This window comes from Trichechus manatus, unplaced genomic scaffold (assembly GCF_000243295.1).
Source record: "Trichechus manatus latirostris isolate Lorelei unplaced genomic scaffold, TriManLat1.0 scaffold00164, whole genome shotgun sequence".
Lineage (NCBI taxonomy): Eukaryota > Metazoa > Chordata > Mammalia > Sirenia > Trichechidae > Trichechus > Trichechus manatus.
The window spans coordinates 2,886,540-2,906,282 of record NW_004444100.1 but is presented as its reverse complement, the minus strand read 5'-3'; the positions used below and the strand labels follow the sequence as shown (position 1 = coordinate 2,906,282).

Sequence of the window (19,743 nt, the reverse complement as noted above, 5' to 3'; positions counted from 1 at the left end):
ACCATAGACGAATTCAGGAAAACAATATAAGAACAAAAAGACAAATTAAATAGAAAATTAGAAATCATACAAAATCAGCAACTAGAAATCCAGAAGATTAACAATAAAATATCAGAAATATATAACTCAATGGACGGACATAGCAGTAGAATTGAAACAAAGGAAGAAAGAACTAGTGAAATAGAGAACAAATCCCTTGATACCAATTTGTTTGAGGAACAATCAAAAAAAATAATGAAAAAAAAGGAAGAAGAAAGCCTAAGAGTTATGTGGAACACTATGAACATATGATGGGAATCCCAAAACAGGGAGAAACAAAATAAATAAATAAAAAGCACAGAGAGAATTTCTGAAGATTTGTTGGAAGAAAGCTTCCTCGATATCATGAAAGATGAGAAGATTTCCATCCAAGAAGCTCAACGAACCCTATACAGGATAGACCCCAAAAGGAAGTCACCAAGACATATCATAATCAAATTTTCTGAGTACAAAGATAAAGAAAGAATTCTGACAGCAGCTCAGGAAAAACAAAATATCACCTACGAAGGGACTCCAATAAGACTAAGTTCTGATTTCTTGGCAGAGGCCATGCAGGCAAGAAGGGAATGGGATGACATACATAAAACCCTGAAAGAAAAGGATTGCCCTGTCTCTTAAATATGGTGGCAAAATTAGGATATTCCCAGATAAACAGAAATTAATGGAATTTGTAAAAACCACACCATCATTACAAGAAATATTAAAGGGAGTCCTTCAGATACAAAACCAAAGACAACAGACAACAATCTGAGAGTAAGCCACACTACGGCATCACCAAGATGCCAACCAAGATAGAGAAATCTCAAAAGTAAAATAGAGCTACAGAACTGAAAACAGGGAACCAGAGATGTCAATCTGAAATCGATGACAACTTTAAAACAAAAAGGGGGAATGAATGGTGTAGTTACAGAACTTCCATATGGACAGGAATTCTAGGCGATATCTAAAAATAACAGACTGTTTTAAACATACAATGATAAAGGTAAATCTCACGGTAATCAAAAAGAAAATTAACAAATCTACCCACCCAAACGAAGAAAGTCAAGACTCAATGTTTCACAACAGAGAGTCCCTGAATGAGCAAGAGAAAAGCGGGGTGCAGAACTCAAGTTCTAGTAAAAAGACCAGACTTAATGGTCTTACTGAACTAGAGGAACCCCAGAAGACATGGCTCTCGGACTCTGTGTTAACCCAGAACTAAAACCATTCCCGAAGCCAACTCTTCAGACAAAGATTAGACTGGACTATAAAACATAAAATAGTACTCGTGAAGAGTGTGCTTCTTAGTTCAGGTAGATACACGAGACTAAATGGCTAGCTCCCATCTGGAGGCAGGATGAGAGGGCAGAGAGGGATAGGAGCTGGGTGGGTGGACACGGGAAAGCTGAGGTGGAGAGGGGGAGTGTGTTGTCACAGTACAGGGATTGCAACTAGGGTCACATAAAATAAATTTTTGCATGAGAAACTAACTGGAGCTGTAAACTTTCACCTAATGCACAATAAAAAAATAAAGAAAATAAAAAGTGAACTAAAAAAAAAGACTCAGTGTTTTAGTTATCTAGTGCTGCTGTAACAGAAATACCACAAGTGGATGGCTTTAACAAAGAAAAGTTTATTGTCTCACAGTCTAGTTGGCTAGAAGTCCAAATTCAGGGTGCCAGCTCCAGGGAAAGTCTTTCTCTTTCTGTTGGCTCTGGAGGAAGATCCTTATCATCAATCTTCCCCTGGTCTAAGAGCTTCTCTGTGCAGGAACCTCAGGTCCAAAGGACACACTCTGCTCCCGGAGCTGCTTTCTTGGTGGTATGAGGTCCCCCTGTCTCTCTGCTTGCTTCTCTCTTTTATATCTCAAAAGAGATTGGCTCAGATTGTAGATTAATCTTGTAGATTGAGTATACATTACTGCTGGTAATTCCATCTCATTAACATCATAGACAGAAGATTTAAAAAACATAGGAAAATCACATCAGATGACAAAATGGTGGGCTATCACACAATACTGGGAATCGTTGTTGTTGTTTAGTGCCATCGAGTTGGTTCTGACTCATAGTGACCTTATGCACAACAAAATGAAACACTGTCCAGTCCCGTACCATCCTCACAACCATTGTTGTGCTTAAGCCCATTGTTGCAGCCACTGGGTCAATCTATCTAATTGAGGGTCTTCCTTTTCTTCACTAACCCTCTACTTTACCAAGCATGATGTCGTTCTCCAGTGACTGATCCCTCCTAATAACATGTTCAAAGTATGTGAGATGTAGTCTCGCCATCCTTGCTTCTAAGGAACATTCTGGATGTACTTCTTCCAAAACAGATTTGTTCATTCTTTTGGCAGTCCATGGTATATTCAATATTCTTCACCAACACCACAATTCAAAGGCATCAATTCTTCTTCAGTTTTCCTTATTCATAGTCCAGCTTTCGCATGGATATGAAGAGATTGAAAACACCATGGCTTGGGTCAGGTGCACCTTAGTCTTCAAGGTGACATTTTTACTTTTCAACACTTTAAAATGGTTTTTTGCAGCAGATTTGCCCAATGCAGTGTCTTTTGATTTCTTGACTGCTGCTTCCATGGGTGTTGATTGTGGATCCAGGTAAAATGAAATCCTTGACAACTTCAATCTTTTCTCCGTTTATCATGATGTTTCTTATTGGTCCAGTTGTGAGGATTTTTGTTTTCTTTATGTTGAGGTATAATCCATACTGAAGACTGTGATCTTTGATCTTCATCAGTAAGTGCTTCAAGTCCCCTTCACTTTCAGCAAGCAAGGTAGTATCATCTGCATATTGCAGGTTGTTAATGAGTCTTCCTCCAATCCTGAGGCAGTGTTCTTCTGCATATAGTCTAGGTTCTCAAATTATTTGCTCAGCATACTGATTGAATAAGTATGGTGAAAGGATACAACCCTGACGCAGGCCTTTCCTCACTTTAAACCACGTAGTATCCTCTTGTTCTGTTCAAATGACTGCCTCTTGATCTATGCACAGGTTCCTCATGAGCACAAAATAAGCGTTCTGGAATTCCCATTCTTTGCAATGTTATCCATAATTTGTTACGATCCACTCAGTCAAATGCCTTTGCATAGTCAATAAAACACAGGTAAACATCTTTCTGCTATTCTCTGCTTTCAGACAGGATCCATCACATCAGCAATGATATCCCTGGTTCCATATCCTCTTCTGAATACAGCTGGGAATCATGGCCTAGCCAAATTGATACACATATTTTTGGGGGACACAATTCAATGTATGACACTCAGTAAACACAAAATTGACAAAAACAAAGGAAATGACAAGACAATCCATGAACAGAAAGAACTCAGCACAGAAAATTAAGTGGAACAAAGAAACTGTCACCGCACACAAAAAAAGCATAACAAAATGCCAGCAGTAAATTCATATAGATCAATAATCACACTGAATGCAAATAGGTTAAATGCACCAGTCAAGAGACAGATAATGGTAGAATGGATTTTAAAAAACATGGCCTATAAATATGTTGCCTATAAGAGATACACTTTAGACACAAAGATATAAAGAGGTTAAAAATCAAAGGATGAAAAAAAATACGTTAAGCAAACAGTAACCAAAAACGAGAATGAGTAACAATATTAATTTCTGATAAAATAAACTTTAAATCAAATTCCATCATAAGAGACGAGGAAGGACATTATATAATGATTAAGGGATCAATCCACCAAGAGGATATAACCATGATAAATATCTATGCACCCAATGACAGAGTTCCAAAATACATAAAACAAACTCTAACAGAAATGAAAAGAAAAATAGTTCTGCAATAATAGTAGGAAAATTTAACATACCACTTTCAATGATGGACAGAACTAGAAAGAAGCTCAACAATGATACAGAAGATCTAAATAACACAATCAATCAACTTGACCTCATAGACATATACAAAGCTCTCCACCCAACAGCAGTACAGTACGTTCTTTTTCAGTGCACATGGATCATTCCCTAGAACAGACCATATTTTAGGCCACAAAGCAAGCCTCAAAAAATTCAAAAATATCAAAATAATACAAAGCATCTTCTCAGATCACAGTGCTATAAAGCTAGAAATCAATCACAGGAAGAACGAAGAAAAAAATCAAATACTTGGAAACTGAACAACACCATGCTTAAAAACCTCTGGGTAATAGAAGTAATTAAAAATGAAATTTAAAAATTCCTAGATTCAAATGAGAATGAAAATACTACATACCAAAAGCTTTGGAACACAGCAAAAACAGTGCTAAGAGACCAATTTATAGCAATAAATGTGGACATCAAAAAAGAAGGACCAAAATCAATACTTTAACCATACAATTCGAACAAATAGAAAAAGAGCAGCAAAAGAAACCCATAGCCGCCAGAAGAAAAGAAACAATAAAGATTAGAGCAGAAATAAATGAAACAGAAAAACAACTGAAACAATCAACGAGACTAGAAGCTGATTCTTGGAAAGGATCAATAAAATCGATAAACCACTCACCAAATTGACAAAAGAAAAAAAGGAGAAGATGCAAATAACCCAAATAAGAAATGGGATGGGTGACATCACAACAGAACCAATTGAAGTAAAAAGGATCATAACATAATACTACAAAAAATTATATTCCAACGAATTTGAAAATCTAGAGGAAATGGACAAATTCCTAGTAACACATTACCTACTTAAACTAACACAAACTGAGGTAGAAAATCTGAACAGACCCATAACAAAAGAATAAATTGAACAGGTCATAAAAAGGAACTACCAACAAAAAATGTCCAGATGGTTTCACTGGCGAATTCTACCAAACATTCAGAGAAGAGTTGACACCAATACTACACAAAGTATTCCAGAATATAGAAAAGGAAGGAATAATCCTTAATTCATTCTATGAATCAGCATAACCCTGATATCAAAGCCAGCACACCACTAAAAAAGAAAATTATAGACCAGTATCCCTCATGAATATTGACACAAACATTCTCAACAAAATTCTAGCCAATAGAATCCAACAACATATCAAAAAAATAATACATCATGACCAAATGGGATTCATATCAGGTATGCAACGATGATTCAATATTAGAAAATGCAATCAACGTAATCCACTACATAAATAAAACAAAGGAAAAGAATTACATGATCATCTCAATGCCGAAAAGGCAAGTGATAAAGTCCAACACCCATTCCTCATAAAAACTCTCACCAAAATAGGAATAGAAGGGAAATTCCTCAACATAATTAATGGCATATACAGAAAACCAACAGCCAACATTATTCTCAATGGATAGAGACTGAAAGCATTCCCTCTGAGAACAGGAACCAGACAAGAATGCCCTTTATCATTATTCTTATTCAACATTGTGCTGTTTGTCCTAGCTAGAGCAATAAGACAAGAAAGAGAAATAAAGGGCATCCAAATTGGTAAGGAAGAAGTAAAACTATCACTACTTGAAGGCAGTATGATCCTATGCATGGAAAATCCCAGAGAATCCACAAGAAAGCTACTGGAACTAATAGAAGGATTCAGCAAAGTGGCAGGCTACAAGATCAACATACAAAAATCAGTTAGACTCCTCTACACTAACAAAGAGAACTCCAAAACGGAACTTAGGAAAACAATACCACTTACAATAGCCCCTCAAAAGATAAAATACTTGGGAATAAACCTAATTAGGGACATAAAATATTTATACAAAAAAAAAAAAAAAACCCTACAAAACACTATTGCAAGAAACCAAAAGAGACCTTCATAAATGGAAAAACATAACTTCTTCATGGATAGGAAAACTTAACATTGTGAAAATGTCAATATTACCCAAATCAATCTATAGCTACTATACAATCTCAATCCAAATTCCAACAACATTCTTTAACAAGATAGAAAAACTAATCACCAACTTTATATGGAAAGGAAAGAGCCCCCAGATAGGTAAAGCATTGCTGAAAAAGAAGAACAAAGTAGGAGGCCTCATACTACCCAATCTCAGAACCTACTATACAGCTAGTCAAAATAGCCTGGTACTGGTACAACAACAGACACACAGAATAATGAAACAGAATAGAGAACCCAGAAATAAATCTATCCACCTATGGACACCTGATCTTTGACAAAGGGTTGAAGTCCATTAAATGGGGAAGAGATAGTCTCTTCAACAAATGGTGCTGGCAAAACAGGATATCCATTTGCAGAAAAATGAAACAGGATCCTTACCTCACCCCATACACAAAAACTAACTCAAAATGGGTCAAAGGCCTAAATGTAAAACCTAAAACTATAAAGTTCATGAAAGAAAACATAGCGACAACACTAGGGGCCCTAATTTATGGCATAAATAGAATATCAGGCATAACTAAAAATGTACAAACTCCAGAAGATAAACTAGATAACTGGAACCTCCTAAAAATTAAATACTTATGCTCATCAAAGGCTTTTCCAAGAGAGTAAAAAGAGAACCTACAGACAGGGAAACCATCTTTGGCAACAACATATCTGATAAAGGTTTAATCTCAAAAATATACAGAAAACTTCAACAACTCAAAAATAAAAAAGACAAAAAACCCAATCACAAAATGGGCAAAGGACATGAATAGACACTTCACCAAAGAGGACATTCAGTCAGCCAACAAATATATAAAAAGATGCATTCAATCATTAGTCATTGGAGAGATGCAAATCAAAACTACAATGGGATACAATCTCACCCCTCAAGAACGGCACCAATCAAAAATTCAGAAAAAAATAAATTCTGGCAAGATTGTGGGGAGATTGGAACTCTCATACACTGCTAGTTGGAATCTAAAATGGCATAACCATTATGGAAAATGATACGGCATTTCCTCGATAAGCTAGAAATAGAAATACCATATGATCCAGCAATCCCCATCCTAAGAATATATCCTAGAGAAATAAGAGCCATGACACAAATAGACATATGCACACCCATGTTCATTGCAGCATTATTCACAATAGCAAAAAGATGGAAATAACCTAAGTGCCCATCAACAGATGAATGGATAAACAAATTATGGTACCTACACACAGTGGAATACTATGCAACGACAAAGAACAATGATGAATCTGCAAAACATCTCAGAACATAGATGAATCTGGAGGGCATTATGCTGAGTGAAATAAGTCAATCGCAAAAAAGACAAATACTGTATGATACTACTATTATAAAAAACTCAAGAAAAGGTTTACACGCAGAAAGAAACAATCTTTGATGGTTACGAGGGAGGGGAGGGTTGAGGAGGGAAAACTGCTTACTAGATAGTAAGTGTCAAATTTGGTAAAGGAAAAGACAATACACAATACAGAGGAAGTCAGCACAAGTTGACCAAGGCAAAGGAAGACACTTAGAGGAACACACACACACACAAAGAGGCAACCACAGTAAATACTAAAGCATATACAACCCTACAACAACAGTAAAAACAAATAATAACTTACAAGCAGATATACAGGCAGATATGAATGCTGAATAGGGAAAGGAGGGTGTACAGGAGTATACCTACATACATATATAGGTTAGGCTGTGGATATTTTTACATACATATTTGTATTTACAGTTGGTATATTTATATATATAATAGAGCACAAAGGGGCACAGTCATAGAAGCACCTAGACACATTCAAACACCTTGAAGGACTGAGTTACTGGTGCTGAGAGCTGGGGACCATGGTCTCAGGAGACATCTAGGTCAATTGGCATAACATATTTCATAAAGCAAATGTTCTATATCCTACTTTGATGAGTAGCATCTGGGGTCTAGCTTGCAAGAGGCCATCTAAGATACATCTATTGGTCCCATCCTGTCCAGAGCAAAGAAGAATGAAGAAAAACAAAGATACAAGGAAAATATTAATCCAAAGGACTAATGGACCACGTGAACCACAGCCTCCACCAGACTGAGCCCAGAAGAACTAGATGATGTCCGGCTACCACCACTGACAGCTCTGACAGGGGTCACAATAGAGGGTCCCAGACAGAATGGAAGAAAAATGTAGAACAAAATTCAAATTCACAAAAAAGACCAGACTTACTGGTCTGACAGAGACTGGAGGAACCCCCAAGACTATGGCCCCTGGACACCCTGCTAACTCAGAACTAAAACCATTCCCAAAGTTCACCTTTCAGCCAAAGATTAGACATGCCTATAAAACAAACAATAACACACATGAGGTGTGTACTTCTTAGTTCAATCTCGTATGTGAGACCAAATGGACAACACTTGCTCAAAAGCAAAGACAAGAAGGCAGGAAAGGACAGGAAAACTGGACAAATGGAAACGGGGAACCCAGGCTGGAAACGGAGAGAGTGCTGACACATGCAGGGATTGCAAACAATGTCATGAAATAATTTGTGTATATACTTTTGAATGAGAAATTAATTTGCTCTGTAAACTTTCACCTAAAGCACAATAAAATTAAAAAAAAAAACATCAGGAGCAAGGCAGCTCAAAGCATGTATGCATGCATTCATTCATTCTATAAATACTTATTGAGTACCTACTATCCAGTAGACACTGCTCTAGGCGTTAAAGAAGTTAACAAAATCCAAAAAATCCCTGCCCTTGTAGAGCTTACATTCTAATAAAAAAAAAAAGTTTTAAAGCAACAAACTAAATAAATAAATAGCATATAGGAAATCACGTTTATTCAGTAATTGCTAAAATGTCTTCTTGTTATTCAGTAAATAGTGGCAAAGGCTTGGTGAGACCAACCCTGTCATTCACAGCCTATGGGTGCTCACATTGTGACAATCTTTCTGGAAAGCAACTGGGCAACATACATCAAGATCTTTAATAAAGTTCAGTCACTCCTGAGGTTCACCTTTCAGCTAAAGATTAGACTGGCCCATAAAACAAAATGAAACTAAATGGGCACACCAGCTCAGGGGCAAGGACTAGAAGGCAGGAGGGGACAGGAAAGCTGGTAACAGGGAACCCAGGGTCAAGAAAGGGAGAATGGAGACCTCATACCATCAAGAAAGCAGTGCCGGGAGCAGAGCGCGTCCTTTGGACTGGGGTCCCTGCGCCGAGAAGCTCCTAATCCGGGTGAACACTGAAGAGAAGAAGGCCGACAGAGAGAAGAAGGCCGACGGAGAGAAAAAGCCTTCCCCTGGAGCTGACACCCTGAATTTGGACTTTTAGCCTACTTTGATTGTGAGGAAATAAACTTCTCTTCATTAAAACCAAAGAAAAAAAGAAAGGGAGAGTGTTGACATGTCGTGGGGTTGGCAACCAATGTCACAAAACAGTATGTGTATTAATTGTTTAATGAGAAACTAATTTGCTCTGTAAACCCTCATCTAAAGTACAATTAAAAAAAAAAAACTTTAATAATGTTCATATCTTTGATGTTCAAATTCCCATTCCAGAACTTATCCTTATGCAAAGATGGGTATACACAGATCTTCACTGCAGGGTTATTAATTACAATAAAAAATTGGAAATAAATAAAATTTCCAATAAATCAGGAATTAATATGATACATCCATGTAAAGGAAAACTGTATTACCTTTGTAAGTAATACTTTAATGTAAATAATACTTCAATAGTCTTTAATAATATACTATAAAGTTATTTTCACAATATAATATTACCAATTGGCAATTAATTTTAATAACAGAAAAAAAGTCAGGAAAAATTGGACTAAATGGTGAAGTCAGTAGGATTTCAAATACGAATTCCAAAGAAGAATTTTGTATCTTCTTCATATTTTTCTATTATGTTCCAAAATTTTCACAATGGACTCATATTACTTCCATAAGCATAAAATATATTTTGTTGTTGTTGTTTATGCTTGTTTTTATTTTTGTCTTGTTTAAGAACTCAGTTTGGAGCAAGAGTAGCTGACAAGTACAATAGCCAAACCCCATTTTAGGAGACTTAGGGCTTAACCCAGGTTAACTATCTGAATAAAATATGCAGATAATAGGTGCTGCTCTCCCAGAGGAGCTGGATATGAGGCAGTCATTTAATAAACACCTGTTGCCTGCTCATGAATCATACTACCTGTGTTCTAAATCCAGCTCTATCATTTACTATCTTGGATGAATTGTATAATGTTACTGTCCACTAATGGGTATAGGACTTCTTCTTGGAGTGATGAAAATGTTCTAAATTAGATAGTAGTGATGGTTGCACATTTTGTGAATATACTAAAAGCCACTGAATTGCACACTTTAAAAGGGTGAATTTATGGTATATGAATTATATCTCAATAAAAAATGCATAACTAAAAAAGAAAGAAAACACATCTATGCACCCAAACATGAATTTACATACAGTTTCAATATGTTTATGTATTTGTAGTCAGTAGCATGGTACTCAGGAACCAAAAGTTAAAGGCAAGCATGGGATAGCAAGATAGAGTCAATGGAGGAATAGCCCTGAAATGGGTGTTGCCATCTAACGTTGGCTTTTATGTGTCATATGGGAGGACACAGATGAAAGTGACACTCCCCAGGTCTTCCTCGGGCCTCAGTCAGCAAGGGGAACCAGGAAATGCAACAACACTTTGTCCACCTTTGTGCCACTTCCTTTACCCGGTTCACCTACTGGTTGTTGAGTTTCTGATACAGTGTGTGACACTTGATATATGCTCAATACCCATTTGTTGAATGAATGCTGCCATTCTGCTCAACTATAACAATAACATTCTCTTGGAAAGAATAAAAATGACAGCATGTTAGAGCTGAAATGGGACCTTAGAGATTACATGGCTTTATACTTTCATTTTACAGATAAGAAAACTAAGGCCAAGAGAAGTTAAAGGATTTTCTCAGAATCACATTTCTGGTTAGTGCAAAACCACGTCTAGAAAGTGAAAAGCCTGCCAGCTATAAGGTAAAGAAATCATTATACTTTGCTGCCTCCCTCTCACCATTGCCACCTGAAAAGTATGTGTCTGAAACGTAATTCATTTTTATGAGATGGTTGGAAATGAGTTAGAAATGTTTTAGGAAGAGAGGACTTGTAATCACACTAATATTTACAGAGTTATCAAAACTCAGGAAAGTCTTGGCTACTAGTTCAACATCATTATCCAATACTTTAAAGTCCCTGATAATCACTGACCTCTTCCTATGGAAAAATTTTCATTTGAATCAAGAAATATCCATTTTTATTTATAAAGTTGTCCCAAATACAAGTAGCATCATCTAAGCACAGTAAATACTTAGACAGGAACATGCATATACAGAAAAGTCATTAATATGCAAGGCATAATATTAATAACAAAAATGTAGTATATTCAAAGATATTAAACTATAATTTTTAGTAAGTCTCAAAGACCAATCCCTAGAAAAGGACATCATGTCTGGTAAAGTAGAGGGTCAGCAAAAATGAGGGAAACCCTCAATGAGATAGATAGACATAACAGACACAACAATGAGCTAAAACATATCAAAGATCATGAAAATGGTGCAGGATCAGGCAACATTTAGTTATGTTATACCTAAGGTCACCATGAGTTGGAGTAGATTTGATGGCAACTAACAATAATGCGGTGGATTAAAGATGACCTCAAATTTCTTTGACTCTCCTCTCATGGAGAGGTGGGATCTACATTCCCTTCTCTTGAATCTGGGTGTTTCTGTGACTCAAGAGATACTGTGGCAGCTTCTGAGCCCAGGCTTACAAAATTGGCAGCTTCCACATTCTGTGTCATGAAACGCTTTTTCTTAGAACCATCCACCATGCTATGAGGAAGCACAAGCTATCCTACAGAGAGGTCCACATAGAGAGGAACCAAGATCCACAGCTACAGCCCTGCTCTAGCCAACAGCCAACACAAACTTGCTGCCATCGGAGTGAGCCATATTGGAAGTGGATCCAGCCCTATTTGAGCTGCCCCAGCTGATGCCTCATGAGCATAAGTGAGCTGTCACGGGCCGAGTTCTGACCAAATTGCAGATTTGTGAGCCAAATAAATGATTGCTATTGTTTTAAGTCACTATACAGTAATAGATAACTGGAACACGTCATAAATACTGGCTGAATGAAATTGAACTAAATAAAAGACTTACCTTAACTCCAAAAGCTTTCAAGTAAAACATTTCTATTGGCTTTAGGCCCATTTGGGTTTTGATAAATTTTGGACTTCCCCAAATTTGGATATGGACAGATATCTGAAAGTGGTTCTTCTTTTGGCAAACAAAAGCTTCATCTGCTGGTGAAAAATTAAATCCTTTGTCGGTGATGACTTGATAGCCTACATCAGGTCTATGAGAAGAGGAATAAAGAAGCCAGTTGTACATATATTTTCTACACATTTTCTTTCATTAACCATATCAATTGCATAAACATTTCAAGAAAAATATATTGTAGAAAGTACCTTTTGCTATATTTAATCTATCAATTTCTTGAGTTTTTACTGAGGAAATGAAAATGGTATTTCAAAACACAGCTGTCTCTGGTTTTTTATCTTCTCACAGGGGAGAAGTGCAATTCTTGCCAAACGGAAGCATTGTTTTCTCACACTGCTTTTCCCCTTTGTGCTTTCTAGGCTTTTAATTTGATGTCATAATATAATAGAAAGATGTAGGCTAGAGGTTGAAAAGTCACTGTATTACTCAAATTTGGGAAATATCTGGAACAGAATTATTCTCGTTCCTCCTTTAAAAAAATAAACCTCTACATCTCATCACTAACACCCCACTCAATAATAATAATTATTAATAATGTTAATAATAAGAATAATCACTCAGATGAATGGATATTTAGGTGAGCATATGAAAAACTAGACTGGGTAGCATTACCACGAACAGCTTTAAAGCAGATAAGATTAACCGTAGCCAGTCATACTACTTATTAAAAACTTTTTTCACTAGAGTACGGTCATTTCTTTTTTATCTTCCCAATCCGTTAGTGGAGCCCTGGTGGTGTTGTGGTTAAGAGTTTGGCTGCTAACCAAAAATTTGGCAATTCGAATCCATCAGCCACTCTTTGGAAACCCTAAGGGGCAGTTCTACTCTGTCCTGTAGAGTCGCTATGAGTTGGAATCAACAGGTTTTGGTTTAATCCATTAGGAACACTGGAAACCTACTATGGTGGTTATTTCTTGTAGAAAGGAATGAGATGGTGATGGGGTGACTAACCAGACTTTTGCTTCATTTGTACTGTTGAATCATTTTCAATAACAGCATGTTGTGCATCACATGCCTAATTAAATACTATTAAAATGTTAATTAAAATATATTAAATGCCCAACACTGTTATTAAGTAGAGAAGAGAATGGAAAAGTTGAAAATTTCTTTGATATTTCCCATGCATGTTATAGGTATGGAAAGTGATTTTAATTTATCAAGGTTCCTATGTATGGGTTCTTCCTTAGGAAAGAAGCTCCTTGCCAGATTTAGCACAAGCAGAAGAGGGCAATACTCATACTTGTGCTAAATCTCTACCATTGTGTGACTCTTTGCATCCTGGGATCTCAATTTGGATGGCTGCCTTTATGATGAACAATAGAGTTGCTTAATTTTCCTCTAATTCAGAGACAAAAACATTAATGGGTCTCCTGGGAAGAGTGTTCATGTTCTTTATAAGTTAAGCACCTTCCCAATGGATCAAGTTACTAGGTTATTGATTTCCTCAAGTAGATGATCAGTCAAATGCTCTACAATCATAGTGCCCACCAGCAGAAAAAGGAAAATCCATTAAATGAAGGATTTGATAAAGACAACATGCCTTATGCCATCTGGGAACTTTATACTGACTCATGTTTCCAGAATTAATCTGCTAATTTGCTCATTTAAAGGCTAGATGGATTGAATTGTATAGATTTTATTACAGAGGGTAATAAACACTGTCTTGGTTGAGAAAAAAAGGACATATCCTTTTGTGACGTTGCATGTTTCTCTGTCAAAAATGCTGAAGGAAGAAGGTAAGATTTACAACTCAGGTATGAGCACTAGCCGGAACCTTAAGGACAGCTGGATTACAAGCAGAAATTGAATGAAACAACAAGCATTCTACAGTTGAAGATTATTCTGAACCTTACATACCAATCCCTGGTTATAGAAATCTATTCCATTTATCTAAGAATGGCAATTCTGGTTTCAGCATAAAGTCAACTCAACACTTTTAAGCTGTTTCATAACAAAGTTTTAAAAATCATTCGGGGAAAAAGATTTGAGAAATTTTTGATCCCCTAAATTTATTGCTTTTAGGTGGAGACACAATATTTTTGTAACAAATCAACCGTCATTATCATAATTGTCTCTTGACAAGTGATTTTCTGTTTCACTTATATGAGTAGTGAAATCAGGAAGGCAGAAATTCTAATCCAGATGAATACGCCTTTCTTTTTAGTTTAGGAAAAGTGAATTATGTATGGCTAAACATTCTAGAAGGAGCTGTGGTGGCACAATGGTTAAGTGCTTGGCTGTTATCTGAAAGGCCAACAGTTCGAATCCACCAGCTGCCCTGCAGGAGAAAAGACCTGGCAGCCTGTTCCGTAAAGATTACAGCCTAGGAAACCTTATGGGGGCAGTTCTACTCTGTCCTATAGGGTTGCTATGAGTCAGAATCGACTCCACAGCACACAACAACAACAATACAAACATTCTAAATAAATCTGCTTTTGTACTTTTGAGTTAATACCATGTTCGCCTTTCCTCCCCACCACCCCCACCCCACAGGCTGTTCAAATAAACTTAAAAAAAAAACTTCTCAGGTAAGAAAAGAGGTAACATTTATCTGAAAAACTTGATCAATTCATATGCATAGAAGCTGGGAAGCATTGAAATTTTTAATTAAAACATTGTGAATATGTATGAAAGTTTCTTAGCTTAACACTCTTTTTAAGATAGAACATGGAACGATCCACCTAGACCTACAGACCCTTCTGTGTGTGTGTGTGTTTTTCAAATTATACACAGTGGCAAAGACACAAAGTTGTGACATTTCAATGATAAAATCCCCAATTGGCTTCTTTTTGCCGCCTTTGAAACACACCAACTCCCAACATCTATTTAACTTCCAAGATTTTGTTTTAAGGAAAAGATTTCTTTCATCTAGTCCATCCAACTTAAAAGTGCTGGTGATAAATTTTGCTCTTAAAAAAAGCTATACTTGAATTAGGAAAATATCAAGAAGAACTTCAAATTTATAGCCCAACACTTCTCTTTTCATATTATATTTATTTATTACTTGAGAATTCTGTTCTTTAACTATTAACATTTTTGTGTTTCAAGAACATGTTCATAAGCAACGAAAAGTCTAGAAGATTTACATAGGTAAATTATATCCTAACAAAAAGAAAGCTTAAAGGATGTTTAAGAGCATTAATTAATGTATGATTTGACATTTATTTCTTAAAAGCATAATGTCATAAAAATAGAGTGAAACTTTTCCAGATTAAGGATATCTTGTATGATTTGAAATCAGTCTTTTTATGCAAAGAAGCCACTGACTATGATGCTACAGGGTATGTTGACAATAAGCCTGAGGATACTAATTTGCAGCATAGATGTTGGGGGGTGGTCACTGACTAGCAATTTAATGTAGTCCTCAAAAATGTTCCTATGGAATTGTAAATTATTTTATTTATAGAATTAAATGCTAGGGTTTGAGAAGTCTCCATTTTCCAGCTTTCAGCTTAAACTGGGCACGTGAGCCCAGAAAGATTCTCTCTCCTTGCATCACTGACTGGGTAAATTACGATTAGTTAGAATACAGGTCTAGGTTCCCATGTCCCAACTATTCACTAGTGAGGATGTACATCACTGAGTAAGACAGAGACTCTATCCTTGAGCTATCCCATTTGATCAGGACTGGCATCAAAGCCCAAATGCTTGGATCTAGTCTTGAGATTTAGCACTGCCCTTCTCACCTCAATCTCCAGCCCTCTACGAGGAGTTCCAAAAGTCACTTACAATTTTTCATAATGGCTGTTTAATAAGCTGTGCCAGGAGCCGATATGGTAGGGCTGCCACTTCAGAGCAGGAGAGCACTGGTCCATGAGCATTGCACTCTGTCCCTCACTTTCATGGTCTTGTACTTCGCTGCTGTAACTCCTACTTGTCACTGCAAAGAAATAGGTGGGTTACAGCCTCTCTGTCAGGCCAGCTTTCCTAGACTCACAGACAGATCCATAGAACTTATGAATAGGCCGTGTATGAGGGAGAATGAGGCGTAAATGAGGCAGAATGACCACCTAGAAAGTGCCAAGTGTTGGGAGGCAGGAGGTGTGCTGCCAGCCTCGTTTCCCTACCTGCCAAAAGATAATTGGGCTCAGTCATCTCTAAGGACCTCTGGTGGGTATTTGTTGGAAACTTTGTCCCCTATTATCTATCTACCCTATTTCCTGCATAGCTTCTCCTCACTTCTAGTCTGTGTGGTTCCAATGACGTCCACTCCCAGCTCCAGGAGGGTAGGTAACCCAGGCTTGATCAATCAAAGTACAGCATTCAGTACTTGCATCAGTAATTGCATCTGGGGTGGACATTTGGCCTAATCAAATCCAAGTAGAGTGAACCTCAGGACTTCAGGAATACAATTCAAAGATGCTCACTTTGCTCCATTGGATTTGAACCTACAAGAAACATCCCCAAGAGCCGCTGGCACCATTTTGGGACCATGAGGAAAAAGCACAGCAGAAGGCAGAACTAAGAATGGAGGTACCCAGGTCCTGATGATGTGATTTGAGTTCTGGGATCTAGCCCTAAGATCTTGGGTTACAGGAGCCAATAAATACCGCCTCCTCCTTTTTCTCTCTTGCTTAAGGTAATCTGAGGTATTTTGTTTCCTGTTTTTGTTTTAGTGAATTGCATCCAATATATCCTAATTTGTTTCAGGCCCCTTGCAGCCCCACAACTCGGTGGCTCAGCTAACTTTTTGAACTTAGATGAGCTATTTATTCACTTAGTGTCTTACTTCCCTCCTCTGCAAAACAGAAATAAAAAGCAAGTGTTCTGCCTGTCTTGCAACATTACACAAGACAGCGTAAGGTAACAGAAATGAAAGCACTTTCAGAAGCTAAAACCAAGATAAAGTCACAGAGAAGATCTTGTTAGTAGTAACATCAACCACCTGAATTTGCCACTTCTGTAGGTCAAAAACGGTCAAATAATGACAATTTCACATGAACCAACTACCATTTTTGCATAATCCTCGCAATAATTGTTTGTCTTGAGTATGCCTCCCCAGCTGTACAATTCAAACTCAGGTAATTTTTATGTAAATTCTATTCCTACTTTAGCTGTTTCCCTTTTCTTTTAACTCTTGTATCATCACTCATGCCTGACATTAGACATGAAAGGGAACTGGTGGAGGTTCGCACGACCAGGTACAGGCTGTAAGCAACAATGCAGAAATATGACATTAGCTCCTATGGAGCATGCACTTAGCCTACAGCTTAGAAAATGCAGAGAAAAGTGGCTGGGCTTTCCTTGATTGATCCAACCTTTCTTTATATGTCCACTGAGAACTTCCCAAAGCAAATAACAGAGCTGTTTTGGGTTTTCTTTTGATCCCTAATGTCACAGAAAATGTATTTTTCTTAGGGCATCACTATTAAACAACATGTAAGCAAAATATCTTTTTTTTTTTTTTTTTTTTGTAGCAGGCCTTTTTGGAAAGATGTTTCAAAAATCTCGAAACATTTTTTTCCTCAGCGTAGAGTACTAGAGGTGGACAATGTGAGATGCTCCTCGTGTCCTTGCCCCTTCAAAAAAAAAACAAAGAAAGCCCTTTCCATGGTTCTTCTGCTGGCGCCAAGTTCAGAGAAAGGTGGAAAGTAGTTCTTCCATCTTTCCTGCAATGGAGAGAGCGTAAAGGAAGGGTCAAGAGTTTGGAGTTTGGAGTCAGATGGACCTGGGTTTGAATCCCAACTGTGTACTTAATGGCTGTACAGCCTCAGGAAAATGATATAAGCTTTCTGAGCTTCAGTTTCCCCATTTGCAAAATGGGAGTAACAAAAAACTACCTCCCAGGATTGCTGAAGGGACTCATGAGGTTATCTGTGTAAAATGTGGAGCAGTGTCTGCCACCAGTTAAGAGTTTAAACAATGGCGCCTTTAGTTGTTATTAATGTACTGTATCTGTATAACTGAATAACTGTAACTCAGTTATTCCTAAGTCTTGGCAAATATTTCTGTTCTTGGCCTCCATGGTAACTCTACCTGATGTGGAATAACTTACACTATATGCCTGACTGAATACCAGCTAACTCAGGCCCTTTCCCGCTCAAGCATGACAGTAAGGTCAATGTGCCAGGGAAGTAGCCAAAGGCTGACTCCACGGCTCCAGATGCTGACGGGGAGGGTCAGCAGTGGGCAGAGGGCATTGTCCTCAAGAACAACTGCATTTCCTGCCCTTTCCCATCACAGCAGCAAGAGTATTGGGGGGGGCACCCCAAAAAAGAGTGACATAGCTGGACTTTTCTGGGTACTGGTTATCAGGTTGTGAGACCCCAGGGGTTAGAATCTGGGACCACAAGCCCACACTGAATTCTAGGAACAAGCTTGAGCCCAATGCTGGAACTTAATATTATTATTAATAGTAATAATACTACTACCACTACTGAGTACTTTCTGTACCACAAGAACTGCTCAGACTCTTATCTCATCAACTCTTTAAATCACCTGCAAGGTAAGGATCCTTTTTTTAATATACCTTTTTTTTCAAGTTGAAGTATAATATACATGAAGAAAAGTACATGAATATACCACAGTTTGATATTTTTTTATAAAGTGAATTCTGTGTAACTACCACTAGCTCAAGAAATAGGTGGCCAAAGCAATAGTGATTCAAACCCACCCAGAAGTGCTGTGGAAGAAAGGCCTGGCAATCTGTCTTTGTAAACATTACAGCCAAGAAAACCCTACAGAGGAGTTCTGCTGTAACATATGGGGTCGCCATGAGTTGGAATCAATTTGATGACAGTGGGTTTGGTTTTTGGTTTGAGCACCCCAGAAGACACCCTCACACCCAACCCCTTCCAATGACTGTTCCCTCTTGCCCTAGAATAACCACTATCCTGAAATTTAACACCTTAGAGGAGTTTACAGAGATGAAATCATATGGTATGTTCTCTTGTGTGCTGACTTCTTTTGCCCAACATTAGGTTTATGAAAGTCATTCATTATTATTGCAAATGACAGTAGCATATTCATTTTTATTCCTATATTATATTCTACTGTGTGACTATACCACTATTTAACCATTTTTTAGTTATTATAAATCATGCTGCTATGGACTTTCTTGTGCATGTCTTTTGGTAGATATATGTACACATTTCTGTTACATATGTTCCTGGGAGTAGAATCTCTGGGTCATGTTTTAGTAGATGCTGCCAAATAAATTTCTAAAGTAATTATGAATTAAGGATTCTTAATCTCATTTAACAAGTGTGGAAACTGAGGTTCAAAGACTTGAAGTAACCTGCCCAGTGTCACAGCTGTTAAGTGGAAGAGATGGCATTCAAACCTTCCTTTTCCTTTCATGCTGTACTGAGCATTTCTTGAGAAGATCTAACAGCAGAAAGAAGCAGAAGTATGAAAGCAGAAAGCTGCTCAAGCTCTACCTTTTGGAGAAAACTGAGAGCTTGCATTTGACTACCTTTTAAATATTTTCTTCTGCATTAGTTTATAAAAACTTTGGAGATGAATAAAGTAGAAATTATGATTCCCACTTGATAATCGAGAAAAGGAAGGCTTAGAAAGTCTCCAATTGCTGGGGAGATGAGACAGGCACTTTTT

The 19,743-nt window shown here is 37.4% G+C and overlaps 1 protein-coding gene across 1 annotated transcript in view; it reads right to left on the bottom strand.

The window, feature by feature from the left end:
• MYRFL (myelin regulatory factor like) overlaps positions 1-19,743 on the bottom strand; it is a 161,409-nt gene that overhangs the window by 83,290 nt on the left and 58,376 nt on the right. The window contains exons 6-7 of the mRNA XM_012558404.2: positions 15,919-16,069; positions 12,070-12,265 (exon numbers count right to left, since the gene is read on the bottom strand). Of these exons, the coding sequence (XP_012413858.1) occupies positions 12,070-12,265; positions 15,919-16,069 (347 nt within the window). The remainder of the gene's footprint in view (positions 1-12,069; positions 12,266-15,918; positions 16,070-19,743) is intronic.